This window comes from Amblyraja radiata, chromosome 2 (assembly GCF_010909765.2).
Source record: "Amblyraja radiata isolate CabotCenter1 chromosome 2, sAmbRad1.1.pri, whole genome shotgun sequence".
NCBI lineage: Eukaryota > Metazoa > Chordata > Chondrichthyes > Rajiformes > Rajidae > Amblyraja > Amblyraja radiata.
The window spans coordinates 111,196,771-111,220,992 of NC_045957.1; the positions used below are offsets into that span (position 1 = coordinate 111,196,771).

At 45.5% G+C, this 24,222-nt stretch overlaps 1 protein-coding gene across 1 annotated transcript in view; it reads left to right on the forward strand.

The window, feature by feature from the left end:
• Positions 1–20,039, forward strand: part of dcdc2 (doublecortin domain containing 2) — a 110,867-nt gene extending 90,828 nt beyond the window's left edge. Inside the window, exons 7-8 of the mRNA XM_033039931.1 lie at positions 10,955–11,144; positions 19,930–20,039. Coding sequence (XP_032895822.1) covers positions 10,955–11,144; positions 19,930–20,039 — 300 coding nt within the window. The remainder of the gene's footprint in view (positions 1–10,954; positions 11,145–19,929) is intronic.
• Positions 20,040–24,222: the final 4,183 nt, after the last annotated feature.

Below are 24,222 nucleotides of genomic sequence, written 5' to 3' on the forward strand. Positions count from 1 at the left end.
GAAAACAATATGTGGATATACTTGCAATAACGTGAGGAAATAATGTACATTTAATTGACAATCTTTCACATCCTCGGGTCGACCCGAAGTGCTTTTGTCCTGTGGAAATTTTAATGTGCAGTTCACGACCAGTTTTAGAGACATTTCAAGAACAAATGTGTACCATAACACCAGGGAAAACATAGTTTTAACGGGGACATGAATTTTCTGCCACAGACGGCAGTGGAGGCCAAGTCAATGGATATTATTATGGCGGAGGTTGACAGATTCTTGATTAGTACGGTTGTCAAGGGTTACGGGGAGAAGGCAGGAGAATGAGGTTGAGAGGGTAAGATAGATCAGCCATGACTGAGTGGCAGAGTAGACTCAATGGGCCGAATGGCCTAATTTGTTCCTGGAACTTATGATAGACACAACAAAGCTGGAGTAACTCAGTGAGACAGGCAGCATCTCTTGAGAGAAGGAATTGGTGACGTTTCGGGTCAAGACCCTTCTTTGACCCTTCTTGACCCGAAGCGTCGCCCATTCCCTTCTCTCCAGAGATGCTGCCTGTCCCGCTGAGTTATTCCAGCATTTTGTGTCAATCTTCAGTTTAAACCAGCATCTACGCATTAGGAACACAAACTTCCTCTGTGCAACTAAAAAGGCCGACAGTGCTTTCATTTAATTGCCCAACCAAAAATCACTCTGTCTAGGAGGAACTTCAACCCACAATCTAGACACCCATCCTGTTGTACTGCAGGCTTTAAGAATCAGGCTTGGAAGGTGAATCGAAATCAAAGCTGTATTGAATTGATGTTCGGTATAGTCGGATGTCTGGTATTGTAAATCAGTAAAGTGATCAAAAGTGTCAAGGTAGAGTCACAATATTAAAAATGCACTTTTTCTCGAGTTGATTTTTACTTTAGTTAGTAAACATTATCTTTCCAAGTGTAAAGCATGATACTCCTGCATTTTTTCATCAAATTGATTACAGATGCTCCTCGACTTATCATGCTTCGACTTACGATATTTCGACTTTACGATAGTGCAAAAGAGATACACATTCAGTAGAAACTGTACTTTGAATTTTGAATTTCAAGTCAAGTCAAGTCAAGTCAAGTCAAGTTTATTCGTCATATACACATACGAGATGTGCAGTGAAATGAAAAGTGGCAATGCTCGCGGACTTTGTGCAAAAAGTGCAACATTTTGATCTTTTCCCGGGCTAGCGATATGCGGTACGATACTCACTCGTGATGCTGGGCAGCTCCCAGTCAGCCATGCGAGCCCGAGTGTAAACCACCAAACTACAGCAGGGGTCGGCAACCTTGTTCTGCATAGAGGCCAGGATGTGAGCGGATGGCGGCCACATCTATCACATAGATCCAGCCCCCATCCCGCCCTGGATGGCAGGCATCAAATCACGTGTTCACATAGATCCCGCCCGCTTTGAGGACGCCACCCGGAGCACTGGCCCCTAGTTACGGGCGCTCACTGAACATGACGTACCTACAGACCATTGCCTTGACTCTGTCCTGAAGGCGGATGGCTCAAATACTCACACTCACTCATCCCCGGCCTATTGACAACCCCGATCCCGACAGTGAAGCCCAGACACAGAAGGTTCATGGCCGTGCTGGCGGCTTTGCACAGCATGCGGTACAGCCAGAGCTTGGCAGCTCGGAGGCCAGCGCTGGCCTCCTTACGTCACCGCGCCTGGGCGCCGAGGCCTCGGGCCAGGGAGGTATCGGAGATGATGGAAGTCTGCGGCCCGGATGAGTTCGGGTTACGGGCCGCATTTGGCCTGGGGGCCGTAGGTTCCCGACCCCTACTCTAAGGTGTGCTGCATTGCCAGTGTTTTTTTGGATACAGTGCATTGTGTTTCGTGTTTTTGCATCCCATCATGTCTACAAAACGCCCATCTGAGAGATTGTTTGGTAGGTTAGGCGCATTAAATGCATTTTCGACTTGAGATATATTCGATTTACGATGCGTTTATCGGAACGTAACCCCATCGTAAGTTGAGGAGCACCTGTACCAGGTGATTCAAGTGGGAACTCCAGAAACCGTGGTTGACCTTGGTTGCTGTCTGCGTTGAGCTGCAATTTCCTTGCACATCTACAGTAGGTTAATTGACAATAGACAATAGACAATTGGTGCAGGAGTAGGCCATTCGGCCCTTCGAGCCAGCACCAGCCATTCAATGTGATCATGGCTGATCATCCTCAATCAGTACCCTGTTCCTGCCTTCTCCCCATATCCGACTAATTGACTACATAATTGACTACTGTCATTTGCCCGTTGTGTGGCTGGGTGGCAAGACATACGGAGGGGCGGGGGAATTGTTAGGCATGAGATAGAGGCATCAGGTTATCATGAAAGATGTATATAAAATTATGAGAGGCATAGTCGGATAGACAATCAGAACGTTTTTCCCAGGGTGGAAATGTCCAACATTAGAGGGATAGCTACAGGGTGTTAGTTGGAAAATATAATGGAAATGTGCGGGGCAAGTTTTTTACACAGGTGGTGGTGGGGGCCTGGAACGCATTGCCAGGGATGATGGTGGAGGCAGATAGGGTAGTGGTGTTTAAGAAGCTTTTCGATAGGCACATAGATTTGCAGGGAAAGGAGGGATATGGATCACTTGCAGGCAGATAAGAGCAGTTCAGCTTGACATCGTGTTTAGTTTAGTTTAGTTTAGAGATACAGCGCGAGACGGGCTCTTCGGCCCCACCGAGTCCGTACCGACCAGCGATCCCCGCACATTAACACTACCCTACACACTAGGGACAATTTACACTTCTACCAAGCCAATTTACCTACATATGTCTTTGGAGTGTGGGAGGAAACCGAAGATCTCTGAGAAAATCCCATGTGGCCATGGGGAGAACTTACAAACACCGTACAGACAGCACCCGTAGTTGGGATCGAACCTGGGTCTCCGGCGCTGCAAGGGGTGTAAGGCAGCAACTCTACCACTGCGCCATCCCGTGTCGCACCTGCACAGTGTTCAACAGAAATATTGTGGGCTGAAGGGCCCGTTACTGTTCTATGTTCTATGTGGGGAATGAAAGTGATGGGTTCTGTCCTGAGAGGTAACATTGACCTCATGGGCTGAATGGCCTCCTTCATAAGTAAAAGATTAATGATGCATATGCTGTCTCAAAAATTAAGAAAACTTGCTATTGCAATTGATAGCTCCCACAATTCAAAAGTCCGATCCAAATATTTTGTGAGTAATGTTGGGGGAACAAACAAATTCCTTATCATGGAGTTATAGAGGGATGAGGCACAGAAACGGCAACTTGGGCACTACTCATTGAGGTTGACTGTTGGCCAACCAGGCTTGTCCCACTTACCTGTGCCTGGACCATGTGCCTGGTCCATATCCCTCCAAACTGTATCTCTCCAAATCTGTAAAAGGCTTTTTGCACATTGGCCTGCATAATTCAGAGTATTGAGTGTGGATGTTGGGAGGTCATGTTGCAGTTATATAAGGCGTCGGTGAGGCCACATTAAGAGTATTGTGATCAGTTCAGGGCACCATGTTATAGGGAAGATGTTTTAAAGTTGGAAAGGGTACAGAGAAGATTTACCAGGAAGTTGCCAGGACTCGAGGATCTGAGCTATAGGGAGAGGTAGAGTAGGCTGGGACTCTATTCCTTGGAGTCCAGGAGGATGAGGAGTGATTTTGTAGAGGTGTATAAAATCATGAGAGTAATAGAACTGGTAGATGCACAGATTCTCTTGCCCAGAGTAGGTGAATCGAGGACCAGAGGACATAGGTTTAAGGTGAAGGTGGAAAGATTTAATAGGAATCCGAGGGGCAACCTTTTCACACAGAGGGTGTTGGGTGTATGGGACAAGCTGCCAGAGAAGGTAGTTGAGGCAGGGACCTATCTCAATGTTTAAGAAAAAAATAGACAGGTACATGGATAGGACAGGCTTGGAGGTTTATGGACCAAATGCAGGCAGGTGGGACAAGTTTAGATCAGGCAGTGAAGAAAGCGAATGGCATGTTGGCCTTCATAACAAGAGGAGTTGAGTATAGGAGCAAGGAGGTCCTTCTACAGTTGTATAGGGCCCTTGTAAGACCACACCTGGAGTATTGTGTGCAGTTTTGGTCCCCTAATTTGAGGAATGACATTCTTGCTATTGAGGCAGTGCAGCGTAGATTTACTTGGTTAATTCCCGGAATGGCGGGACTGTCATATGCTGAGAGAATGGAGCGGCTGGGCTTGTATACGCTGGAGTTTAGAAGAATGAGAGGGGATCTTATTGAAACATATAAATTATTAAGTGTTTGGACACGCTAGAGGCAGGAAACATGTTCCCGATGTTGGGTGAGTTCAGAACCAGGGGCCACAGTTTAAGAATAAGGGGTAAGCCATTTAGAACAGAGACGTGGAAACACTTTTTCTCACAGAGAGTGGTGAGTCTGTGGAATTCTCTGCGTCAGAGGGCCGTCGAGGCCGGTTCTCTGGATACTTTCAAGAGAGAGCTAGATAAGGCTCTTAAAGATAGCGGAGTCAGGGGATATGGGGAGAAGGCAGGAACACGGGGTATTGATTAGGGGTGATCAGCTATGATCTTGAATGGCGGTGCTGGCTCGAAGGGCCGAATGGCCTACTCCTGCACCTATTGTCTCTTGTCTATGTCTGTAGATGGGACCTGTTGGTATGTGTGGGCAATTTGGGCCAAAGGGCCTGTTTCCACACTGTATGACTCTCTATGACTATGTAAGGAAGTATTTCATCTTTCATTCCAAATGTATGGCTTCTATGCGAGGAACAGGTCGTAGGATGTACTTCTGTCAAATATGTATTTTCAGTTCAGCTTGAAGAATTAAATCATACCTTTCTGCATCTTGCACTTCTTTTTTTAACTTATATGGTCAGTAAGTTTTCTCACTGGAGAATTATTCTAAATCAACTTCATAATTCATAAGTTAATACTACTGGCTTCTTAAACCATTCAGCATTAATTTGCAATTTGTGTTCTGATTTGTTTCGAAGATGCATTGCGAGCACGACCAACTATAATCCGTAGATAGTTCTCTCTCAGTAAGGGTTCTACTTCATACCTCACTAATCAACTTCATTTTTACATTAGGATGGGATGTGACAAAAGCAGAAACTACTTTCTATTGTCAAGTTAATAGGAGTGAAGATAGAGTCTGCTTTTATTTATGCTCTGTTCAGGGCAAAATAATCTGACTAAATTATTGTTTAATGAAGCAGTCTAGATAGTTTTATCTTTTTTTTGTGTTCAAGGCTTTTGAAAGTGCAGTCCGGATCCACGTGCCTTTCATGGCGAATGGAATTCATATGGCTGTACTGAAAAATACAAGACAAAAACCGCCACACACTTACGACATGTAAACCAGTCATCCTCTTAAGATCTGAGCCTTATACGCCTTATTAAAACACAGGACACCAATGCTCAAAAGCAACATGTGGCCCAACTTTTGTTTTAATTTAGTTGAGTTTTGAGATACAGCTTGGAAACAGACCCTATGGCCCACCGGGTCAGTGCTGACCAGAGATCCCCTTACACTAACACTACCCTGCACACTAGGGACAAATTACCATCTTTCCAAAGCCTATTGACCCACGCACCTGTACGTCTTTGGCCGTATGATGTGGAGTGGACTTGTATTGTAAGAGTGAGAATACATATTCTACTGTCATAGTCTGGGAATTTGGAAATATTTAATAAGTTAATCTGGAAATGAAATGCTAACATCCCCAAATTTGACACTGAGTCGGACCCTTTTTCTTTGTAAAATACACGAATGATCCTTATATGCCTTTTGGAGCGGGATCATTTTTGTCCTTACAGACTGCTGGTGATTTCTGTTACAGGCTAATGTGCTGACTTAAAGCACTATGCTTTGAAGCAGGAAAATGGCAGTATGGTGGCGCAGCGGTGGAGTTGCTGCCTTACAGTGCCAGAGACCCAGGTTCGATCCTGACTTCAGGTGCTGTCTGTACGGAGTTTGTACGTTCTCCCTTTGAACTGCATGGGTTTCTCTGGCTGCTCTGGTTTCCTCCCACACTCCAAAGAGGTACAGGTTTGTAGGTTAATTAGCTTTGGTAAATTGACCCTTGTGTGCCAATGTCTTATATAACTGCAACATGACCTCCCAACGTCTATACTCAACACTCTGACTAATGAAGGCTCCAATGTGCCGAAAGCCTTTTCGACCACCCTATCTGCCTGTGACGCAACTTTGAAGGGAAGATCAGCCATGGCGGTGCTGGCTCGAAGGGCCGAATGGCCTACTCCTGCACCTATTGTTTATTGTCTATTGTCTATCGTCTAGATAGGCTGAGTGATTTGCTCCTATGCAAAAGGTGACAGATAATTGTTTTACGTGGAGCATGTCACCAGAGATGATTAGCATAGCTGGGTATGAAGATGCTCCCTGGACCATTTGGAAAATTTACTGTGAGGTGTCCATGAATTCTGCTATTCCCAATAATTAGCATTCTTTTCCCATCTCCAAGCTCAGATTTCCCTATTTGCTGCGCACACAAGATGAATAGAATTCAGACGGCCAATTTTGAGTGCCGACATAAAACTGACACTTCTCTATGAGTTTGCACGATTCACATTCCACTCTTGTCGACAGGTTTTCTGAAGGGGGTAGAGCCTGTCCCATAAACCTGCTGATTAGCAAAGTCTGTAAGAACTTCTTGGTTGACTACAGCATGTTTTTTTTGGCAAGAATAACATCTTGCATTTGTAGCTTTGGTATAGTAAAACATCGCAAGGTGCTTCAGGGGTGTTATCACACAAAATGTGGCACTTAGTCTCAGAAAGAGATATTAAGATAGGTTGTTAAACATGTGGTAAAAGAGATGGATTTCAAATCTCCTTCGAAGTAGAGCTCATTTTCACTGAGCATTGTTTAAGGTGGTGTGAAGTTTTTAGTCCACTACGATCACTGAGTAACAGCAATCGGAGTTAGTTATATAAGTCTGGCAAATTAAGATGCGTGTTTTGGAGCATTCATTTTGATTATGCACTCACAAGTATAGCCTTGGAAAAAATTCTGATCAACAATGGGTGGTACAGTGGCGCAGCGGTAGAGTTGCTGCCTTACAGCGCTTACAATGCCAGAGACCTAGGTTCGATCCCGGCTACGGGTGCTGTCCGTACGGAGTTTGTATGCTCCCTCCTTGACCGCATGGGTTTTCTCCAGATGCTCTGGTTTCCTCCCACACTCCAAAGATATACTGTTTTGTAGGTTAATTGGCTTGGTATAAGTGTTAAAAAATTGTCCCTAGTGTGTGTAGGATACTGTTAAAGTGCGGGGATCGCTGGTTAGTGCGGACTCGGTGGGCCGTAGGGCCTGTTTCCACACTGTATCTCTGAACTAAACATTAGAAAGTGTTCAGAGAAGATTTACAAGGATGTTGCCAGGCCTCGGATCTGAGCTACGGAGAGAAGTTGAGCAAGATAGACACAAAAAGCTGGAGTAACTCAGCGGGACAGGCAGCATCTCTGTAGAGAAGGAATATGTGACGTTTTGGGTAGAGACCCTTCTTCAGACTGGAACTCTATTCCCTGGCACGCAGGAGGATGAGGAATGATCTTTAGAGAGGTGAAAAAATCATGAGAGGAATAGATCGGGAAATTCACAGAGTCTCTTGCCCGGAGTAGGGGAATCAAGAACCAGAGGGCATAGGTTTTAGGTGAAGGGGGAAAATTCTATATGAATATGATGGGTAGTTTTTTCACAAAAAGTGCGGTGCGTGTTTGAAATAAACTGCCAGAGGAGGTAGTTGACGCAGAGACTATTGCAATGTTTAAGACGCAATTAGAGGTACATTGATAAGGCATGCTTAGAGGGATATGGGCCAAACGGAAACAAGAGAGACTCGTGTAGATAGGACATGTTAGTCAGTTAGGGCAAGTTGGGTCGAAGGGCCTGTTCCACACTGTATGACTCCATGACTGACTCGATAACATACTTTATTTCCATCACCTCATTCTGTATTACTCTTCATCCTCCAGGTTTGTTAAAGTTATTAACATTCTGGCAATATCACTCTTATTATTAAAAAAAAAATTCTGAAAATTATAGGTGGACGATAAGATATCATGCATATTTCCTTAGATATGTATAGGAGTGATTTTTGAATATTTAAGATTTTTTCTTATTAACGACACAGTTTTACCGCAAGTTTATTTAGACAATAGTCAATAGACAATAGACAATAGGTGCAGGAGTAGGCCATTCGGCCCTTCGAGCCAGCACCGCCATTCAATGTGATCATGGCTGATCATCCCCAATCAGTATCCCAGTTCCTGCCTTCTCCCCATATCCCACGACTCCGTGCTTTTTAAGAGCCCCATCTAGCTCTCTCTTGAAAGCATCCAGAGAACCCGCCTCCACCGCCCTCTGAGGCAGAGAATTCCACAGACTCACCACTCTTTGTGAGAAAAAGTGTTTCCTCGTCTCCGTTCCAAATGGCTTACTCCTTATTCTTAAACTATGGCCCCTGGTTCTGGACTCCCCCAACATCGGGAACATGTTTCCTGCCTCTTAGCGTGTCCAAACCCTTAACAATCTTATATGTTTCAATGAGATTGCCTCTCATCCTTCTAAACTTCAAAGTGTACAAGCCCAGCTGCTCCATTCTCTCAGCATATGACAGTCCTGCCATCCAGGGAATTAACCTTGTAAACCTACGCTGCACTCCCTCAATAGCAAGAATGTCCTTCCTCAAATTAGGGGACCAAAACTGTACACAATACTCCAGGTGTGATCTCACTAGGGCCCTGTACAACTGCAGAATTTGATTCCTCTTGTTATAAAGGCCAACATGCCATTCGCTTTCTTCACTGCCTGCTGTACATGCATGCTTGCATGCTTACTTTCATAGGCTGATGTACAAGGACCCCCAGATCCCGTTGTACTTCCCCTTTTCCCAACTTGACGCCATTTAGACTTGACTGCCTTCCTGTTTTTGCTACCAAAGTGGATAACCTCATTTATCCGCATTAAACTTCATCTGCCGTGTATCTGCCCACTCCCCCAACCTGTCCAAGTCACCCTGCATTTTCATAGCATCCTCCTCACAGGTCACACTGCCACCCAGCTTTGTGTCATCTGCAAATTTGCTAATGTTACTTTGAATCCCTTCATCAAAATCATTGATGCATATTATAAATAGCTGCGGTCCCGATGTCAGGTTAACTGGTCTATAATTCCGTTTTCTCTCTCCCGCCTTTCTTAAAAAGTGGGTTAACATTAGCCTACCTTCCAATCCACAGGAACTGTTCCTGAATCTATAGAACATTGGAAAATTATCACCAATGCATCCACGATTTCTAGTGCCACTTCCTTAAGTACCCTGGGATGCAGACCATCAGGCCCTGGGGATTTATCAGCCTTCAGTCGCATCAGTCTATCCAACACCATATTCTACCTAATGTGGATTTCCTTCAGTTCCTCCGTCACCCCAGATCCTCTGGCCACTACTATATCAGGCAATATTAAACAGGAGGAAAGGAATAAACCCAAAGAAAGTGAAAGTGAATTACTTTTCTTGACTTTAATCTACTCGGGCAGGCGAGGTTATAGCCAAGGGTCATTGAACTGATAGTTATTGAAAATAATCACATCACAAACACACAATAATCACATCACAAACATGCAGAATTGACCTTAATATTGTTTATGATACTTAATACTAATAAATGAACCTTTTCCCAGACCTCTGCAATATTGAATCTTTAGTTTAATTTAGTTTAGTTCAGAGATACAGCGCAGAAACAGGCATTTCGGCCCACCGAGTCCGTGCCGACCAGCGATCCCCCTACACTAACACTATCTTACACACACTATGGACAATTTACAATTTTTACTGGATAATTAACCTACAAACCTGTACGTCTTTGGAGTGTGGGAGGAAACCGGAGCTCCTGGAGAAAACCCACACAGGTCATGTGGAGAACGCACAAACTCCATACAGACAGCACCCCGGGTCTCTGGTGCAGTTATTTGTTTTATAGCCAGCCGTATGTCTTTCAAAACTATCGTGAGGACGCATAAACCAAACTAATCAATACCTTCATGTGTCCAATTGACTTTAAAATGCCGGCATTTGGCATTTTTTGATTAAGTACATATGAAATGAAAAGGTCTGGTTGGTGGGTGAGATGCAGGGGCAAGATGTTGGGAGATATGTAATTAAAAAATACCTCTGTTTCTTAAGGAAATCATGGAAGAAGACAGCACCTTGTACAGTCATTCATAGCGAGTTTAAAGAGCTTTTGTAGCGGTACCAAAAGTGATGAACAAACAGTTGCTTTACTCAGGCATTACATGGTTTTGGTGTACATGCAAGTTTGGTTCTCTAACATATTGTCATTACTGCTGCTGCTGAGCGAGGGTGTTGCCTCGAGCTCAGCTACCTGTCGACTGCTGATCTCAAGGTAAGATCTGCTTATGAAGCAGGACACTCCCCTTAACCCATGACGTCACGCGACAGTCCTCGTAACCACTGACGAGGGCTCGACCGTAAGTGGTCTTACCATCAGGTGACGCCACACTTTAACAATTAATGTCAAGATGGACAGAAATTCCCCATTAACAATTAGCGCAGAACCACAGGTGAAATACTGCTCACCTGTATTTAGCTTAGCTTAGTTCAATTCAATTTAGTTTAGTTTAGTTTATTCTTACGTGTACCGAGGTACAGTGTGAGCTTTTGTCGCATGCTAACCAGTCAGCGGAAAGACAATACATGATTACAATCGAGCCATTCACAATGTACAGATACATGATGAAAGGGGATAATGTGAATGATGGTTAGTGCAAGATAGAGCCCAGTAAAGTCTGTTCAAAGATGGTCCGAGGGTCTTCAATGAGGAAGGTAGTAGCTCAGGACTGCTCTCTAGTTGTTGGTTGGACGGTTCAGTTGCCTGATAACAGCTGAATTGATTGGATTAACAGGGAGATCGGCAAATCCGTTCCTCAGGGATCGAAAGTGAAGTATATCCACTGATGCTGTCACAATCCCCAAAGAGGAAAGGAAAGAAGGAACAAGTCCTGGCCAAAGAAGAATCCGTGTTCCATGCAAAACCCGGCCAAGTGAAGCCTGACAAAAATGGCAGTGGAAGCCCGATGCTTAGCCCTGAAAACGGTGAGTTATGTTCTTTATGTTCCCCGATAAAATGCATGCAATGCTTGTATTGTGCCTCCTCCCACAGAGGCCGTAAGGAATTTAACCTGCCCTATCGTGACTTCACTTCCCGACACATCCGGTAACTCCAAACTATTGCTAATCAGAAACTAATGGAGTTGCAGTTATTAACTGTTGTTCGTGCATTTGGAGGAAATTATAGATGGAACAGATAATGGGCTCCATCCTACAATCAAGTCAAGTCAAATCAAGAGAGTTTTATTGTCATGTGTTCCAGATAGGACAATGAAAATCTTGCTTGCTGCAGCACAACGGAGTATTGTAAGCATAAATACAGAACAGTTCAGTGTGTCTATATAGCATAGACCACACATATACACATAAATAAACTGATAAAGTGCAATAGGCTGTTACAGTTCAGAGTCTGTTTGATGGCGTGTTTAATAGCCTGATGGCTGTGGGGAAGAAGCTGTTCCTGAACCTGGATGTACCTGATTTCAGGCTCCTGTACCTTCTACCCGATGGTAGCGGAGAGACGCGTGCGTGGTCAGGATGGTGTGAGTCCTTGATGATGTTGGCAGCCTTTTTGAGGCAGCGACTGCGATAGATCCCTTCGAAGGTGGGGAGGTCAGAGCCGATGATGGACTGGGCAGTGGTCACAACTTTCTGCATTTTTTCTGCTCCTGGACGCTCAAGTTGCAGAAGCAAGCCACGATGCAACCAGTCAGCATGCTCTCTACTGTGCACCTGTAAAGGTTTGAGAGAGCCCTCTTTGACATACCGACTCTCCGTAATCTTCTCAGGAAGTAGAGGCGCTGATGTGCTTTCTTTATAATTGGATCAGTGTACTGGGACCAGGAAAGATCATCGGAAATGTGCTCGCACAGGAATTTGAAGTTCTTGACCCTTTCCACCGTTGATATAAACGGGAATTGGGGGTCCCTATCCTACACCTTGCAAAGTCCACAATCAGTTCCTTGGCTTTGATGGTGTTGAGAGCCAGGTTGTTGTGCTGGCACCATTTGGTCAATCGGTCGATCTCACTTCTAGAGTATAGACTCGTCCCCATCAGTGATTCGTCCCACAACAGTGATGTCATCAGCAAACTTGATGATGAAGTTCGCACTATGTCCGGCTACGCAGTCATGAGTATAGAGTGAGTAAAGTAGAGGGCTGAGCACATATATCTGGCATAACTACTTCTGAAGCTTCTTTTTAATGATTGATTCCCATTTTTCCGAGTGCATTTTGTCTCCAAGAGGTTGGCTTTTCATGGTTGTTGGTGAGCAGGCATGTGTAATGAATAAATAAGTTAAAGATGTTAATGATGATAAAGATGATAAACGTTAAAGATGTTCCGCGATTTTTGAAGCGATTCTTGAAGCGATGTTTTTTTTCATTGTCTTGCTCTCCCTGGATTCTCTCTGCTCCAATCATTAGCAGAGGGGCCTTGCCTCATCTTGGTCCCAGCATCTAAAGTTTCCTTCTTAAAAACCAGTCAATAAATTCCATCAATTTTGTACTTTGGGCATTTGATGAATTCGCCTGGGCTTGTATTCACTGGAATTTAGAAGGATGAGAGGATATTTTATAGAGACATATAAAATTCTTAAGGGATTGGACAGGCTAGATGCAGGAAAACATTTCCCCATGCAGAACCAGGGGGTCATAGTTTAAGAATAAGGGGTAGGCCATTTAGGACTGAGATGAGGATTTTTTTTTACCTAGAGAGTTGTGAATCTGTGGAATTCTGGGCCACAGAAGCCAGTGGAGGCCAATTCACTGGATGTTTTCAAGAGAGCATTAGATTTAGCTCTTAAGGCCAGGGGATTCAAGGGATATGGGGAAAGAGCAGGAACGGGGTACTGATTTTGGTTGATCAGCTATGATCATAGTGCTGGCTCGACGGGCCGAATGGCCCACTCCTGCACCTATTTTCTATGTTTCTATGTTTCTATCCTGCATTTGGAAAAAAATATCTGGAGCGGTTGCCAATGTCAATCCGGTACACTTTTAATTAATATCTGGAGATTGCCCATTCAAAATTGGTATATCAAAATTTGAGCATATTTTTCCTCCAAATTGGGTTTGCTCATTGTCATAACTTGAAGTAAAAGGAAAATGACATGTGGATGAAGATGATCCAACAATGTTTTGGTTTTGGATTGTGGAAGGAATTATTTTGGAAGATTGTTACTCCCTGATAGCATTTCTCTGGCCAGTCTTATCTTGAATTAACTATTCACTTGGACCAACAGATTAGTCTTCGTTTGTCTGTAAAGGGCCTGTTCCACGAGCATGCGACTGCATGCGGCAAGCGCGCCCAAACCGGAAACGGGGGCCGCGCGGAGGTCGAGTGATCCCGTACGAGTTGACGTGAAGTTCGAGCGAAGTCCGTGGGAAGTTCGCGCGTGACGTACGGCGTCAAGACGCTGCGTACTGCGTTGAGACGCTGCGCACGCCCGTTAATGCGGCTGCAGGCCGGCAGGCCGTTGCCACGCGGAATTTTTGGACAGTGTCAGTTTTTCGGAGACCAGCTCCGCACAACTCCATACGGTTCCGGCGATCGATGTGGGACCGGCCCCGCGAGGCCGTACGGCTCAAGCGACCACGTTAGGTCGCGCTTGCCGCGCTCGTGGGACAGGCCCTTAAGTTTCCTAGTAACCAACTAGGTTATGCTTTGTTCTCAGGGCTGCTGTTTATTTGGTTCAAGGACTCTTCTTTTTCTTGCGAATGAAATATAAACCAAAGGAATAGTTAGATCTCAAGCTGTGTATTGAGCAGTCAGGTTGTTGTCTCTGCGTCAATGTCTGCCAGGCCCTGAGCTTCATTTGGTGGGTGGTAGAGCGGGCACCCGGGGATGACATGATTCAAGGACTGAAGAGAATGAAGCCAAGAATGTTTCAATGTTTCACCCAATTTTCTTTAATTCCTCTGTTCTTAGCAAAAGAGTCATAGTTGATACAACCATATCTGATACCACCTCTTGCATCTGGGCTTTGGGGTCACCGCCAGTGAAGTGGCATGGCTGTTGCCATGCCTTTTCTGCCCATACATGTCCTGGTATGTCAGAATATTAGTGGTCTCCAACCCTTTACCAAGTGCAGCCATGATATCACTTGGTGCTGGTTAGTACCAGCATGTTTAGTTTAATGTAGCTTAGTTTAGAGATACAGCGCGGAAATCTCTGATTAGAGATACAGCGCTTAGTTTAGAGATACAGCTGCGGACAATTTACACTTACACCAAGTAACCTACAAACCTGTACATCTTTGGAACATGGGCGGAAACCGAAGATCTCGGGGAAAGCCCACGCAGGTCACGTGGAGAAGGTACAAACTCGGTACACAGACAGCACCCGTACTCAGCATCGACTGGTGGTTAGTGGCTGATGGCAAAGCACCACCATCAGTGTCTCTTCATTACGAGATGTACGCAAAAAGCCATCAGTTAATAGTTCCAGGAGAATGGGGCGAGTCTCCTTGCATTTCAGTGCATGTTCCCAGGCACAAGCTGCAGTGTCCTGCAGGAAACACCAAACGGAATCGACTGGAAAAATATAGCGGCAAATAGATAAGAGAGAAATCTGAAAGCATGTGGAGAAAAGGCATGGAAATGCACGCACCCGAATGCTGACGGAGTCATAATAGCTGAAATGGTCTTCCCTGTCATAAAATTATTGATTTCAAAACGACATAGAGTGCTGAAGTAACTCAGCAGGTCAGTCAGCATCTCTGGAGAATGAAGAGAAATGTATTTAGTTAGAGGATGGTGAATTTGCCACAGAAGGCTGTGGAGGCCAAGTCAGCGGATATTTTTAAGGCAGAGATTGATAGATTCTTGATTAGTATGGGTGTCAGAGATTATGGGAAGAAGGCAGGAGAATGGGGTTAGGAGGGAGAGATAGATCAGTCAGGATTGAATGGCAGAGTAGACTTGATGGGCCGAATGGCCTAATTCTACTCCTATCACTTATGAACCCAGCTGAATGGATTGCTTTCAACTTCTGGGAGGTGAAACAAGTGAGGAGATTAGGGATAGACTTTCCTGAAAAGAATGAATTTGTATTTAGTATGGAGGCACAATGTGGAAACAGGCCCTTCAGCCTGTCGAGTCCGCACCGACCAGCGATCCCCGCATATTAACACTATCCTACACTAGGGACAATTTACAATCTTTATCGAAGCCCATTAACGGTACGTCTTTGTAGTGTGGGTGGAAACTGGAACACCGGGAGAAAACCCATGGGGTCACGGGGAGAACGTCCAGACTCTCTACAGACATCACCCATAGTCAGGTCTCTGGCGCTATAAGGCAGCAACTCTACCGCTGCGCCACTGTGCCGTCCTGACAAAGTTGTCTGAAGAACGGTCCCGACCCCAAACGTCACTTATCCATGTGTGTCCACCAGTGCTGCTGCCTGACCTGCTGAGTTACGCCAGCACTCTGTGTCCTTCTGTGTAAACCAGCATCTGCTATTCTACCTATTATGACCTCCTCCTGTAGTTCAAGGTTTTTGACAGTAGATGGCAGTGAGAACCTGCTGTATTTACGGAACGCCACATTGATCGCTTCTCGTCTGAAGAAGGGTCCCGACCTGAAACGTCACCTATCTGTGTTCTCAAGGGTTGCTGCCTGACTCGCTGAGTTGCTCCAGCACTTTGTGTGTCCTTTTTTGTCATTAATTGCTTCTCTGCGGGCTGTTGGGAATGCGAGAGGGATAATGATTGACCGCAGTTTAAAATGTCCTGATTGAACCTAAACATTCAGCTTTCTTTCCTTGACTGAATATTTAATTTTTAACTCGACGTACCAAAACTGCTGAGCCTTGGCAATCGTAAATCTGGTCAGGCGTCCCTCCCTTGGATCACACCCTTCTGATCTCACTGCTGAGTTGCAGGGGAGCCCAGAGCGGGTTGCTCTGCTAATCCCTGGAAATGTCCTTTCAATTAACATCTGAGGTTGTTTGCATTTGTGGTGCTGAATACAATACAATACAATTCAATTTTATTTGTCATTTGGACCCCTTGAGGTCCAAACGAAATGTCGTTTCTGCAGCCATACATTACAAAACAAAAAGACCCGAGACACAACACAGTTTACACAAACATCCATCACATCGCTGTGATGGAAGGCAAAAAAAAACTTATCTCTCCACTGCACTCTCCCCCCCGATGTCAGAGTCAGAGTCAAAGTCAAAGCCCCCGGCTGGCGATGGCGATTGTCCCGCGGCCATTAAAGCCACGCCGGGTGATGCAAGGTCGCGCACCGGGTCTTGGTGTTAGAACCCCCGGCGTGCGCTCGCAAAGTCCCGCGGCCATAGCCCCGCTCAGGTGCTCTTCAACCCCGCAACTCGGGCGGGAGAAGTCGCCGTTGCGGAAGCCCCGAAAAGCGGTCTCCCAGCAGGGACCCGCGGGCTCCCGGTGCCGTGGTCCGCCAAACCCGCAGTTGCAGCCTCCGAAACTCCGGGGGTCGGGTGGCAGCAGCGCTCCACCACCGCTCCACCCGCTCCGGACTCGGCCAGCCCCGTGACGGTGAGTAGTCGGCAGCTGGAACCCCAGGTCGTTCCTGTTGGAGGCCGCTCCACGTTGCAGCCCCAACGACAACGGAGACCCGACAAAGAAAAGGTCGGGTCTCCCGTGCAGGGGAAAGATTTTAAAGTTACCCCCTCCCCCCCACCCCCCCGCACACATACCCCAACACAAAAAATAACAAAAACTACATAAAAACGAGACAAAAAATAATAAAAACACAGACGGACTGCAGAGGCCGCTGCTGACGAGAAGTACAGGCAGATGGGGCAGTGTGTCTGGGACATTGCGACATGGCCAATCTGACGCAACTGCCCCATTCAGATCAGATTCAGATTAGTTTGAAGAAGTTCTCATAGAAACATAGCAACATAGAAAATAAGTGCAGTAGTAGGCCATTCGGCCCTGCGAGCCCGCAACGCCATTCAATATGATCATGGCTGATCATCCAGAATCAGCACCCAGTTCTTGCTTTTTCCCCATATTTCTTGATTCCTTTGGCCCTAAGAGTATCTAACTCTCTCTTGAAAACATCCAGTGAATTGGCCTCCACTGTCTTCCGTGGCAGAGAATTCCATGGATTCACAACTCTCCTCTCTCCGATGAGAGTTATGCAACATCCTCTCTCGCTGCACCCCTCTACTTTATCTCTCTCTCTCCATCATTGTCTATATCTCTAATTTCCCTGATCCCTAACCATTCTGAGGAAGGGTCTCGACCCGAAACGTCACCCATTCCTTCTCTCCAGAGATGCTGCCTGTCCTCCAGATGTTGTGTCTATTTTCAGATTAGTTTATTGTGCTGGAAGGAACTGCAGATGCTGGTTTACACTGAAGATAGGTGTAAAGTACCTATCTTTGATCCGTACGGGTGTCAGAGGTTATGGGGAATGGGGTTAGGAGGGTGGGGTAGATCAGCCATGATAGAATGGCCCGGTAGACAATGGGCCGAATGGCCTATTTCTGCTCCTATCACTTAAGATCTTATGATATGATAGACACAAAATGCTGGAGTAACTCAGCGGGACGGGCAGTAACTCTGGAGAGAAGGGATGGGTGATGTTTCGGGTTGAGACCCTTCTTCAGATTAGTTTATTGTGTTTCTTCTCTCTGCTCAGTGAATAAACCACAGTAGTTACTTTGCTCTTTGTACACACATATCCCATCCCCGAGTTCCCCATTTCAATGAGTGCTCGAGTGCTAATTGCTGGGTTCTAGACTTGTTCCTCAGAACTTCACCGTTTATTTTATTATTATAATTCATCATAATTATAAAATTATTTATAACATATATATGTTATATTGATAAATCATATATAATATAATATGTATAATAAAATTAATATAAATATAAATTATTATAATTGATATTAGTGTATTAAATTTCTCCAACTTCAAGTAACCCTTGCATTCCCTCTCTCTCCTTCCCTCCCCCACCCGAGACCTCTTGTTACTTTCACCATTTGTATTCCTTTGTTATCACCTCGTCCCCAGCTAACGATGGACCATTGGAGATGTCCTCATTCTTTAGCGAATGGGGGTTCCCCCCTTCCATTATAGATGAGGTTCTCACTAGGGTCTCCTCGATATCCCGCAGCGCAGCTCTTGCTCCCCCTCCCCCCATTACTAACAAGAACAGTCCCCCTTTTCCTCACCTTCCACCCCATCAACACAAAATCCTTCGACATTTCCGCCACCTCTGACGGGATCCCACTACTGGCCGCATCATCCCATCTCCACTCCTTTCTGCTTTCCGCAGAGACCGTTCCCTCTGCAACTCCCTGGTCGACTCATCCTTTCCCACCCAAACCACCCCCTCCCCAGGTACAAATTTCCTTTGTGTAGGTAGGAACTGCAGATGCTGGTTTATACAGAAGATAGATGCAAAATGCTGGAGTAACTCAGTTGGTCAGGCAGCATCTTTGGAGGAAAAGAATAGGAGTGTGGGAGGAAACCGAAGATCTCGGCGAAAACCAACTTGATCAGTCTGAAGAAGGGTTTCGGCCCGAAACGTTGCCTATTTCCTTCGCTCCATAGATGCTGCTGCACCCGCTGAGTTTCCCCAGCAATTTTGTGTACCTTCGGCGAAAACCAACGTAGGTCACAGGGAGAGCGTACAAACTCCATACAGACCATACCCATAGTCAGGATCGAACCCGGGTCTCTGGCACCATAAGGCAGTAGCTCTGCTGCTACGCCACCATGCGCAGGTATAACTATTCGACTGGACAGTTTGTAAGAAAATAAATTCACTGTGCGTTTCCACTTCACATAAAGGCAGCATTGAATCATTCAACCATTTTGCTAATGGTTTTGCGATCCACCTGCTCAGTTTTCATCATCCATGTTCAATATTGCTCCACACCATTTTGTAGAAATACAGCATTCGTATCTATCAAAAATATAATTCGGCAAAGGAATTTAAAATTTCTCATCTAGTCCTGAGCTTCTTGGGTGTATCTGTGTTGTTCGGTTGCACTGTTGCTATGTGAGGACAGATTTCATAAATCTGCATAGCTTTAATTAGGCATAGCTTTGTCTGTCATCGTCAAGGTCACGAGAACTATTTGACTGAAAGGTGCCATTATTATTAGCCCATGCTGGCTTGAACATTTGTCACCAAGATGCATGTGATAATAACCATGGTAACTGTTAACATTTAGTTAGTGAGCTTATTGAAGGAAAAGAATGTACCGAATAGTGAAAGGCTTGGATAGAGTGGATGTGGAGAGGATGTTTCCACTAGTGAGAGAGTCTAGGACTAGAGGTCATAGCCTCATAATTGAAGGACGTTCTTTTAGGAAGGAGATGAGGAGGAATCTCTTTAGTCAGAGGGTGGTGAATCTGCGGAATTCTTTGCTGTGGAGGCCAAGTCAGTGGATATATTTAAGGCAGAGATAGATAGATTCTATATTAGTACGGGTGTCAGAGGTTATGCGGATAAGGCAGGAGAATGGGGTTAGGAGGGAGAGATAGATCAGCCATGATTGAATGGCAAACTTGATGGGCTGAACAGCCTAATTCTGCTCCTTTCACATGACATGAGCTTAATGATACACGGTGACAATGCGATTGTGATTTTTTAATCTAGAGATGGTGTCAATTCATTTCCAAAAATTACATTTATGTATCATTCATCTCTAATACAGCTAGAGATTATTTTGAAAGTTGTTTTCAATACATTCACTTTTAATTTAGTGTATTTTTGCTGCACCAGTATTCATCTTCATTTAACAATATTCCTTAAATAAATAGTAATGGTTAAAACTGAACTTTTAATGAAAACCATCCCTCGAATGCGTCTCCTGGGCGAAGATGTTGCAGATGCCGTCATTTATTGTGTGGGCATCAAAGCCCTTGGCTGAGGGTGGCACGGTGGCGCGGCGGTAAAGTCGCCGCCTTACAGTGCCAGAAACCCGGGTTCGATCCTGACTACAGGTGCTGCCTGTACGGAGTTTGCACGTTCTCCCTGTGACCCACGTGGGTTTTCTCCGAGATCTTCGGTTTCCTCACACACTCCAAAAACGTACAGGTTTGTAGGTCAATTGGCTTGGTATAAATGTAAAATTGCCCCTAGTGTGTGGGATAGTGTTAATGTGCGGGGATCGCTGATCAGAGCAGACCCGGTGGGTGGAATGGCCTATTTCTGCACTGTATCTCTAAACTAAACTGCGTGGTAGAACTGCTTGACTCACCGATTCAGTGACTGCAGTCGATCATGATGTCTGGTACTGCTTATGTGGTGTGTGCATGTTCTCCCAGTGACTATCTGGGTTTCCTCCAGGCGCACTAGGTTACTGCCACATACGCAAAAACTAGATTTGTAGATTAATTGGACACTTAACCGTGGTGTTGGTTAAATTATTGAATTTGAGGTCTCGAGGGAGTGTTGGGGGGGGGGGGATGATAATGATGAAAATGTTGAGCTATAGATGAGTTAGAGTCTGGTTAGTGTAAACATGGGTTGGTTGGCACACACATGGTAGTCTGAAAGGCCTGTTTCAGTGTTGTGTCTCTTTATGACTATGAGTGACTCTCCTCGGAATTTCCAGCCCTGCTACTACTGATGAAAGCACAATTCAGTTAGATATAGCTCTTAGGGCTAACAGAATCAAGGGATATGGGGAGAAAGCAGGAACGGGATACCGATTTTAGATGATCAGCCATGATCATATTGAATGGTGATGCTGGCTCGAAGGGCCGAGTGGCCGACTCCTGCACCTATTTTCTATGTTTCCATGTCTTACACAATTTACTGGTAAAAAGAACCAAATTGATCAAGCAGAACAAAATTTATGTATTGCAGAGAATTCCCTGTGGTTTGTCTCACCTCCATGTAGCTATTTAAATAATCTGATTTCTAACTAAACCATTGGCGGGCGGCACAGTGGCACAGCGGTAGAGTCGCTGCCGTACAGCGCCAGAGACCAGGGTTCCATCCTAACTACAGGTGCTATTTGTACGCTCTCACAGTGACCGCGTGGGTTTTCTCCGAGTTTTCTCCTGGGTTTCCTCCCACACTCCAAAGATGTACACGTTTGTAGGTTAATTTACTTCGAAAAATATTGTAAGTTGTCCCTAATGTGTACGATAGTGCTAGTATATAGGGTGATCTCTGGTTTGCGTGGATTCAGTGGGCCAAAGGGCCTGGTTTGCGTGGATTCGGTGGGCAAAAGGGCCTGGTTTGCGTGGATTCGGTGGGCAAAAGGGCCTGGTTTGCGTGGATTCAGTGGGCCAAAGGGCCTGGTTTGCGTGGATTCGGTGGGCAAAAGGGCCTGGTTCTGTGAAGCATCTCTAAAGTCTAAAGTGTAAATCACTTTGAAAAATCAGGCCGCATCTGTGGGGAGAAAAACAGAGTTAATGTTCAGATCAATGACCCGCAATCATATGAATTGTGATAAAGGGTCTATAACCAGAAACATCTACTCTGCAGAAAGACCTGCTTAGCATTTAAAATAATTCCACTTTTAGATTTAAAGAATCCGCGGTTGTTTATTTCAATTTTCTGTTTTGGAGTCAAAATAATATGTTCAAATTTGCAAGTGTTACTGTATTAATGAGGGGAAAGGGCAGCTTATTAAAACGGGAGAATAATTGAAAAAAGATTACACCATATCAAGGGTAAAGAGAGAGTCAAAAAGTGTTTAGTTGCCAAGATGAACCAACAATGGATAATGAAATTCTTACTTGCAGCAGCTTAACAAGAGAGAGTCAAGAGTGATTTTACTTCGGAGTCACGTGAGTGACTACGTGAAGAACCCCGCCACGACGTATGCGTGTCATATAATAATGTTTTGTTTATAGGGACAGTGCATATTAATGAACATTTTGCATGTAAATATGCGAGATTGTAGCCAATCAGTAGCTAATTTCCGTCTCTAGTCCCTTGCGAAACGACAGGCGGGGGGGAGCGTTCCCCCGCAGCGGTAAGTTTGAAACCGCGACCTGCAGGTAAGTGATTTACTCTGCGGTAGATTTGTTCCCCGCGCTGTTTTACACAGGGGGGGAAGCTGGACAAAATAGTGTCCACAAGTGCTGCGAGTGAAGCTGGCTGGGGAGGACCGCGTAAGGGATCAGCTGTGCCGACTTTTGGTCCCGCGCCGGCCAGAACACCACGGCCGGGCGGGAGACTATTCAGAATGGGGCCGTCGAATTTTTGGACAAGTCAAAAACAGCAGGAGACGGGGTGGAACGACGTTCCCCCGTAGCGACAATTTGCTGCGGTCTTTTTGTGTTTTTACCATGCTGATTACAGGTGGAGAAACCAACGGGCTGCGACAAAGCTGGTGGGCTAGATGGGATCAGCTGTGCCCGATGTCGCATCCGCACCGGCCAGATCCACTCCACGGCAGTAAGGACAAAGCTGGTGAGGGAGGACCGCGGAGCAGCGGGCAGCCAGCAGCAGCCAGCGGCACTCGGATCACCGATAGTGGGATCAGCTGTGCCCGATGTCGCCTCCGCACCGGCCAGATCCACACAGCCGGGCGGAAAGGCTAGACACAAAAACAAACAAGGTCGTGGACTCAGAGGAGTCCGACTTTGAACAACCACGGGCGGCCAGCGACCGAGAGCGCTGGAGCCGGATGGAGCGGTGTGTGGAGCATTTGCTCCAATGTGACAGACTCCGGGAGATGGAGTCGGGTCACTGTGGGCCCTATGATAAACCCACAGCAGTACCTCTTGAAGGGCTGCACAGTGCTTCTACCTCATCAGAGGGGAGCACTGCGGGTCAGTTCTGGGCTGACCTGGAAGAGGGGTCCGCAGAAGGAAAGACAAGTGTGCAAGGGGTGCAGGAACAGGAGAACCTACTGGACTAATAAAATGGACTCCAACAAAACTACAGCCAAAGATAGCACCCCTACGCACCCACCAGCAGAACTGGTGAAAGCTCGAAGGCCCGGTATTCAAAACATGAGTCTTTTTAGGCCATGGCCCAGGCCGGCCTTCTTGGAAGATGCGGGACCTCCAACACCAACCAAACCGAAAATCCAGACACCAGCGCAACAACAGCAGCGAAGAACCTACAAAAAGAAGTAAACCTGCCACTGGTAACTATGGAGGTAGGTGGGTCTGGTCCCCTACAAAATACAGGGAGCATGGAGGTTGGGGGGAGACTACACTCTTTTCTGAATGCATGGAGCATGTTAACAACCGATACTTACATCTTAAGCAGTATCCAGGGATATACAATAGAGTTTATACACAGTACAGCCCTCCAGTTCAACATATACCGAACCAAATGTTCGTGCCTTCTGATAAAGAAAAATCAAAGCACAAGCTGAACTGGAGGGGCTTTACATAAAAGGTGTAATTGAGAAAACTCAACACGAACCATTAGAATTCGTGTCCAATATATTTATCAAAAACAAAAAAGATGGTGGTTGCCGCATCACCATAGATCTGACAAAATGGATACCTTTGTTACTGCTAAACAATTCATTTCCAAAGGTTACTTCATGGTCATCATCGATTTAAAAGATGCTTACTATTCAGTGCCTATACGAGGTGACCACAGATGTTACTTAAAATTCAACTGGATGGGCAACTCTGGCAGTATAAAGCACTGCCAAATGGGTCATCAGCCCCAGGCTGTTCACAAACATTTTGAAACCAGCCCTAGCATTTTTACATAAACGTAAACACATGGTCATGGCATATTTAGATGACACACTCAATGTGGGCAAAACTTTGGAATTGGCCAAACAAACTGTAACAGCCACAAAACAGTTATTTGAAAAACTGGGATTTATTATCCATCCAGTTAAATCTAAACTAACGCCTTCCACTACTATGGACTATTTGGGGGTTTCACCATTGACTCAGTTCACATGTCGGTGACTCTGCCTAAGGGAAAGGCTAGAGATTTAATAGAGGCTTGCATAACCTCATTGACATCAGCAAACCATCCATCAGATTGGTAGCAAAAGTAATTGGCAAATGGTGGCTGCCTTTCCAGCCACACAATTTAGACCTCTACATTACCTAAACTTACAGAGAGCAAAAATACAAGCACTCTAAATTAATGCAGGTCACTTTGACAGACCTATG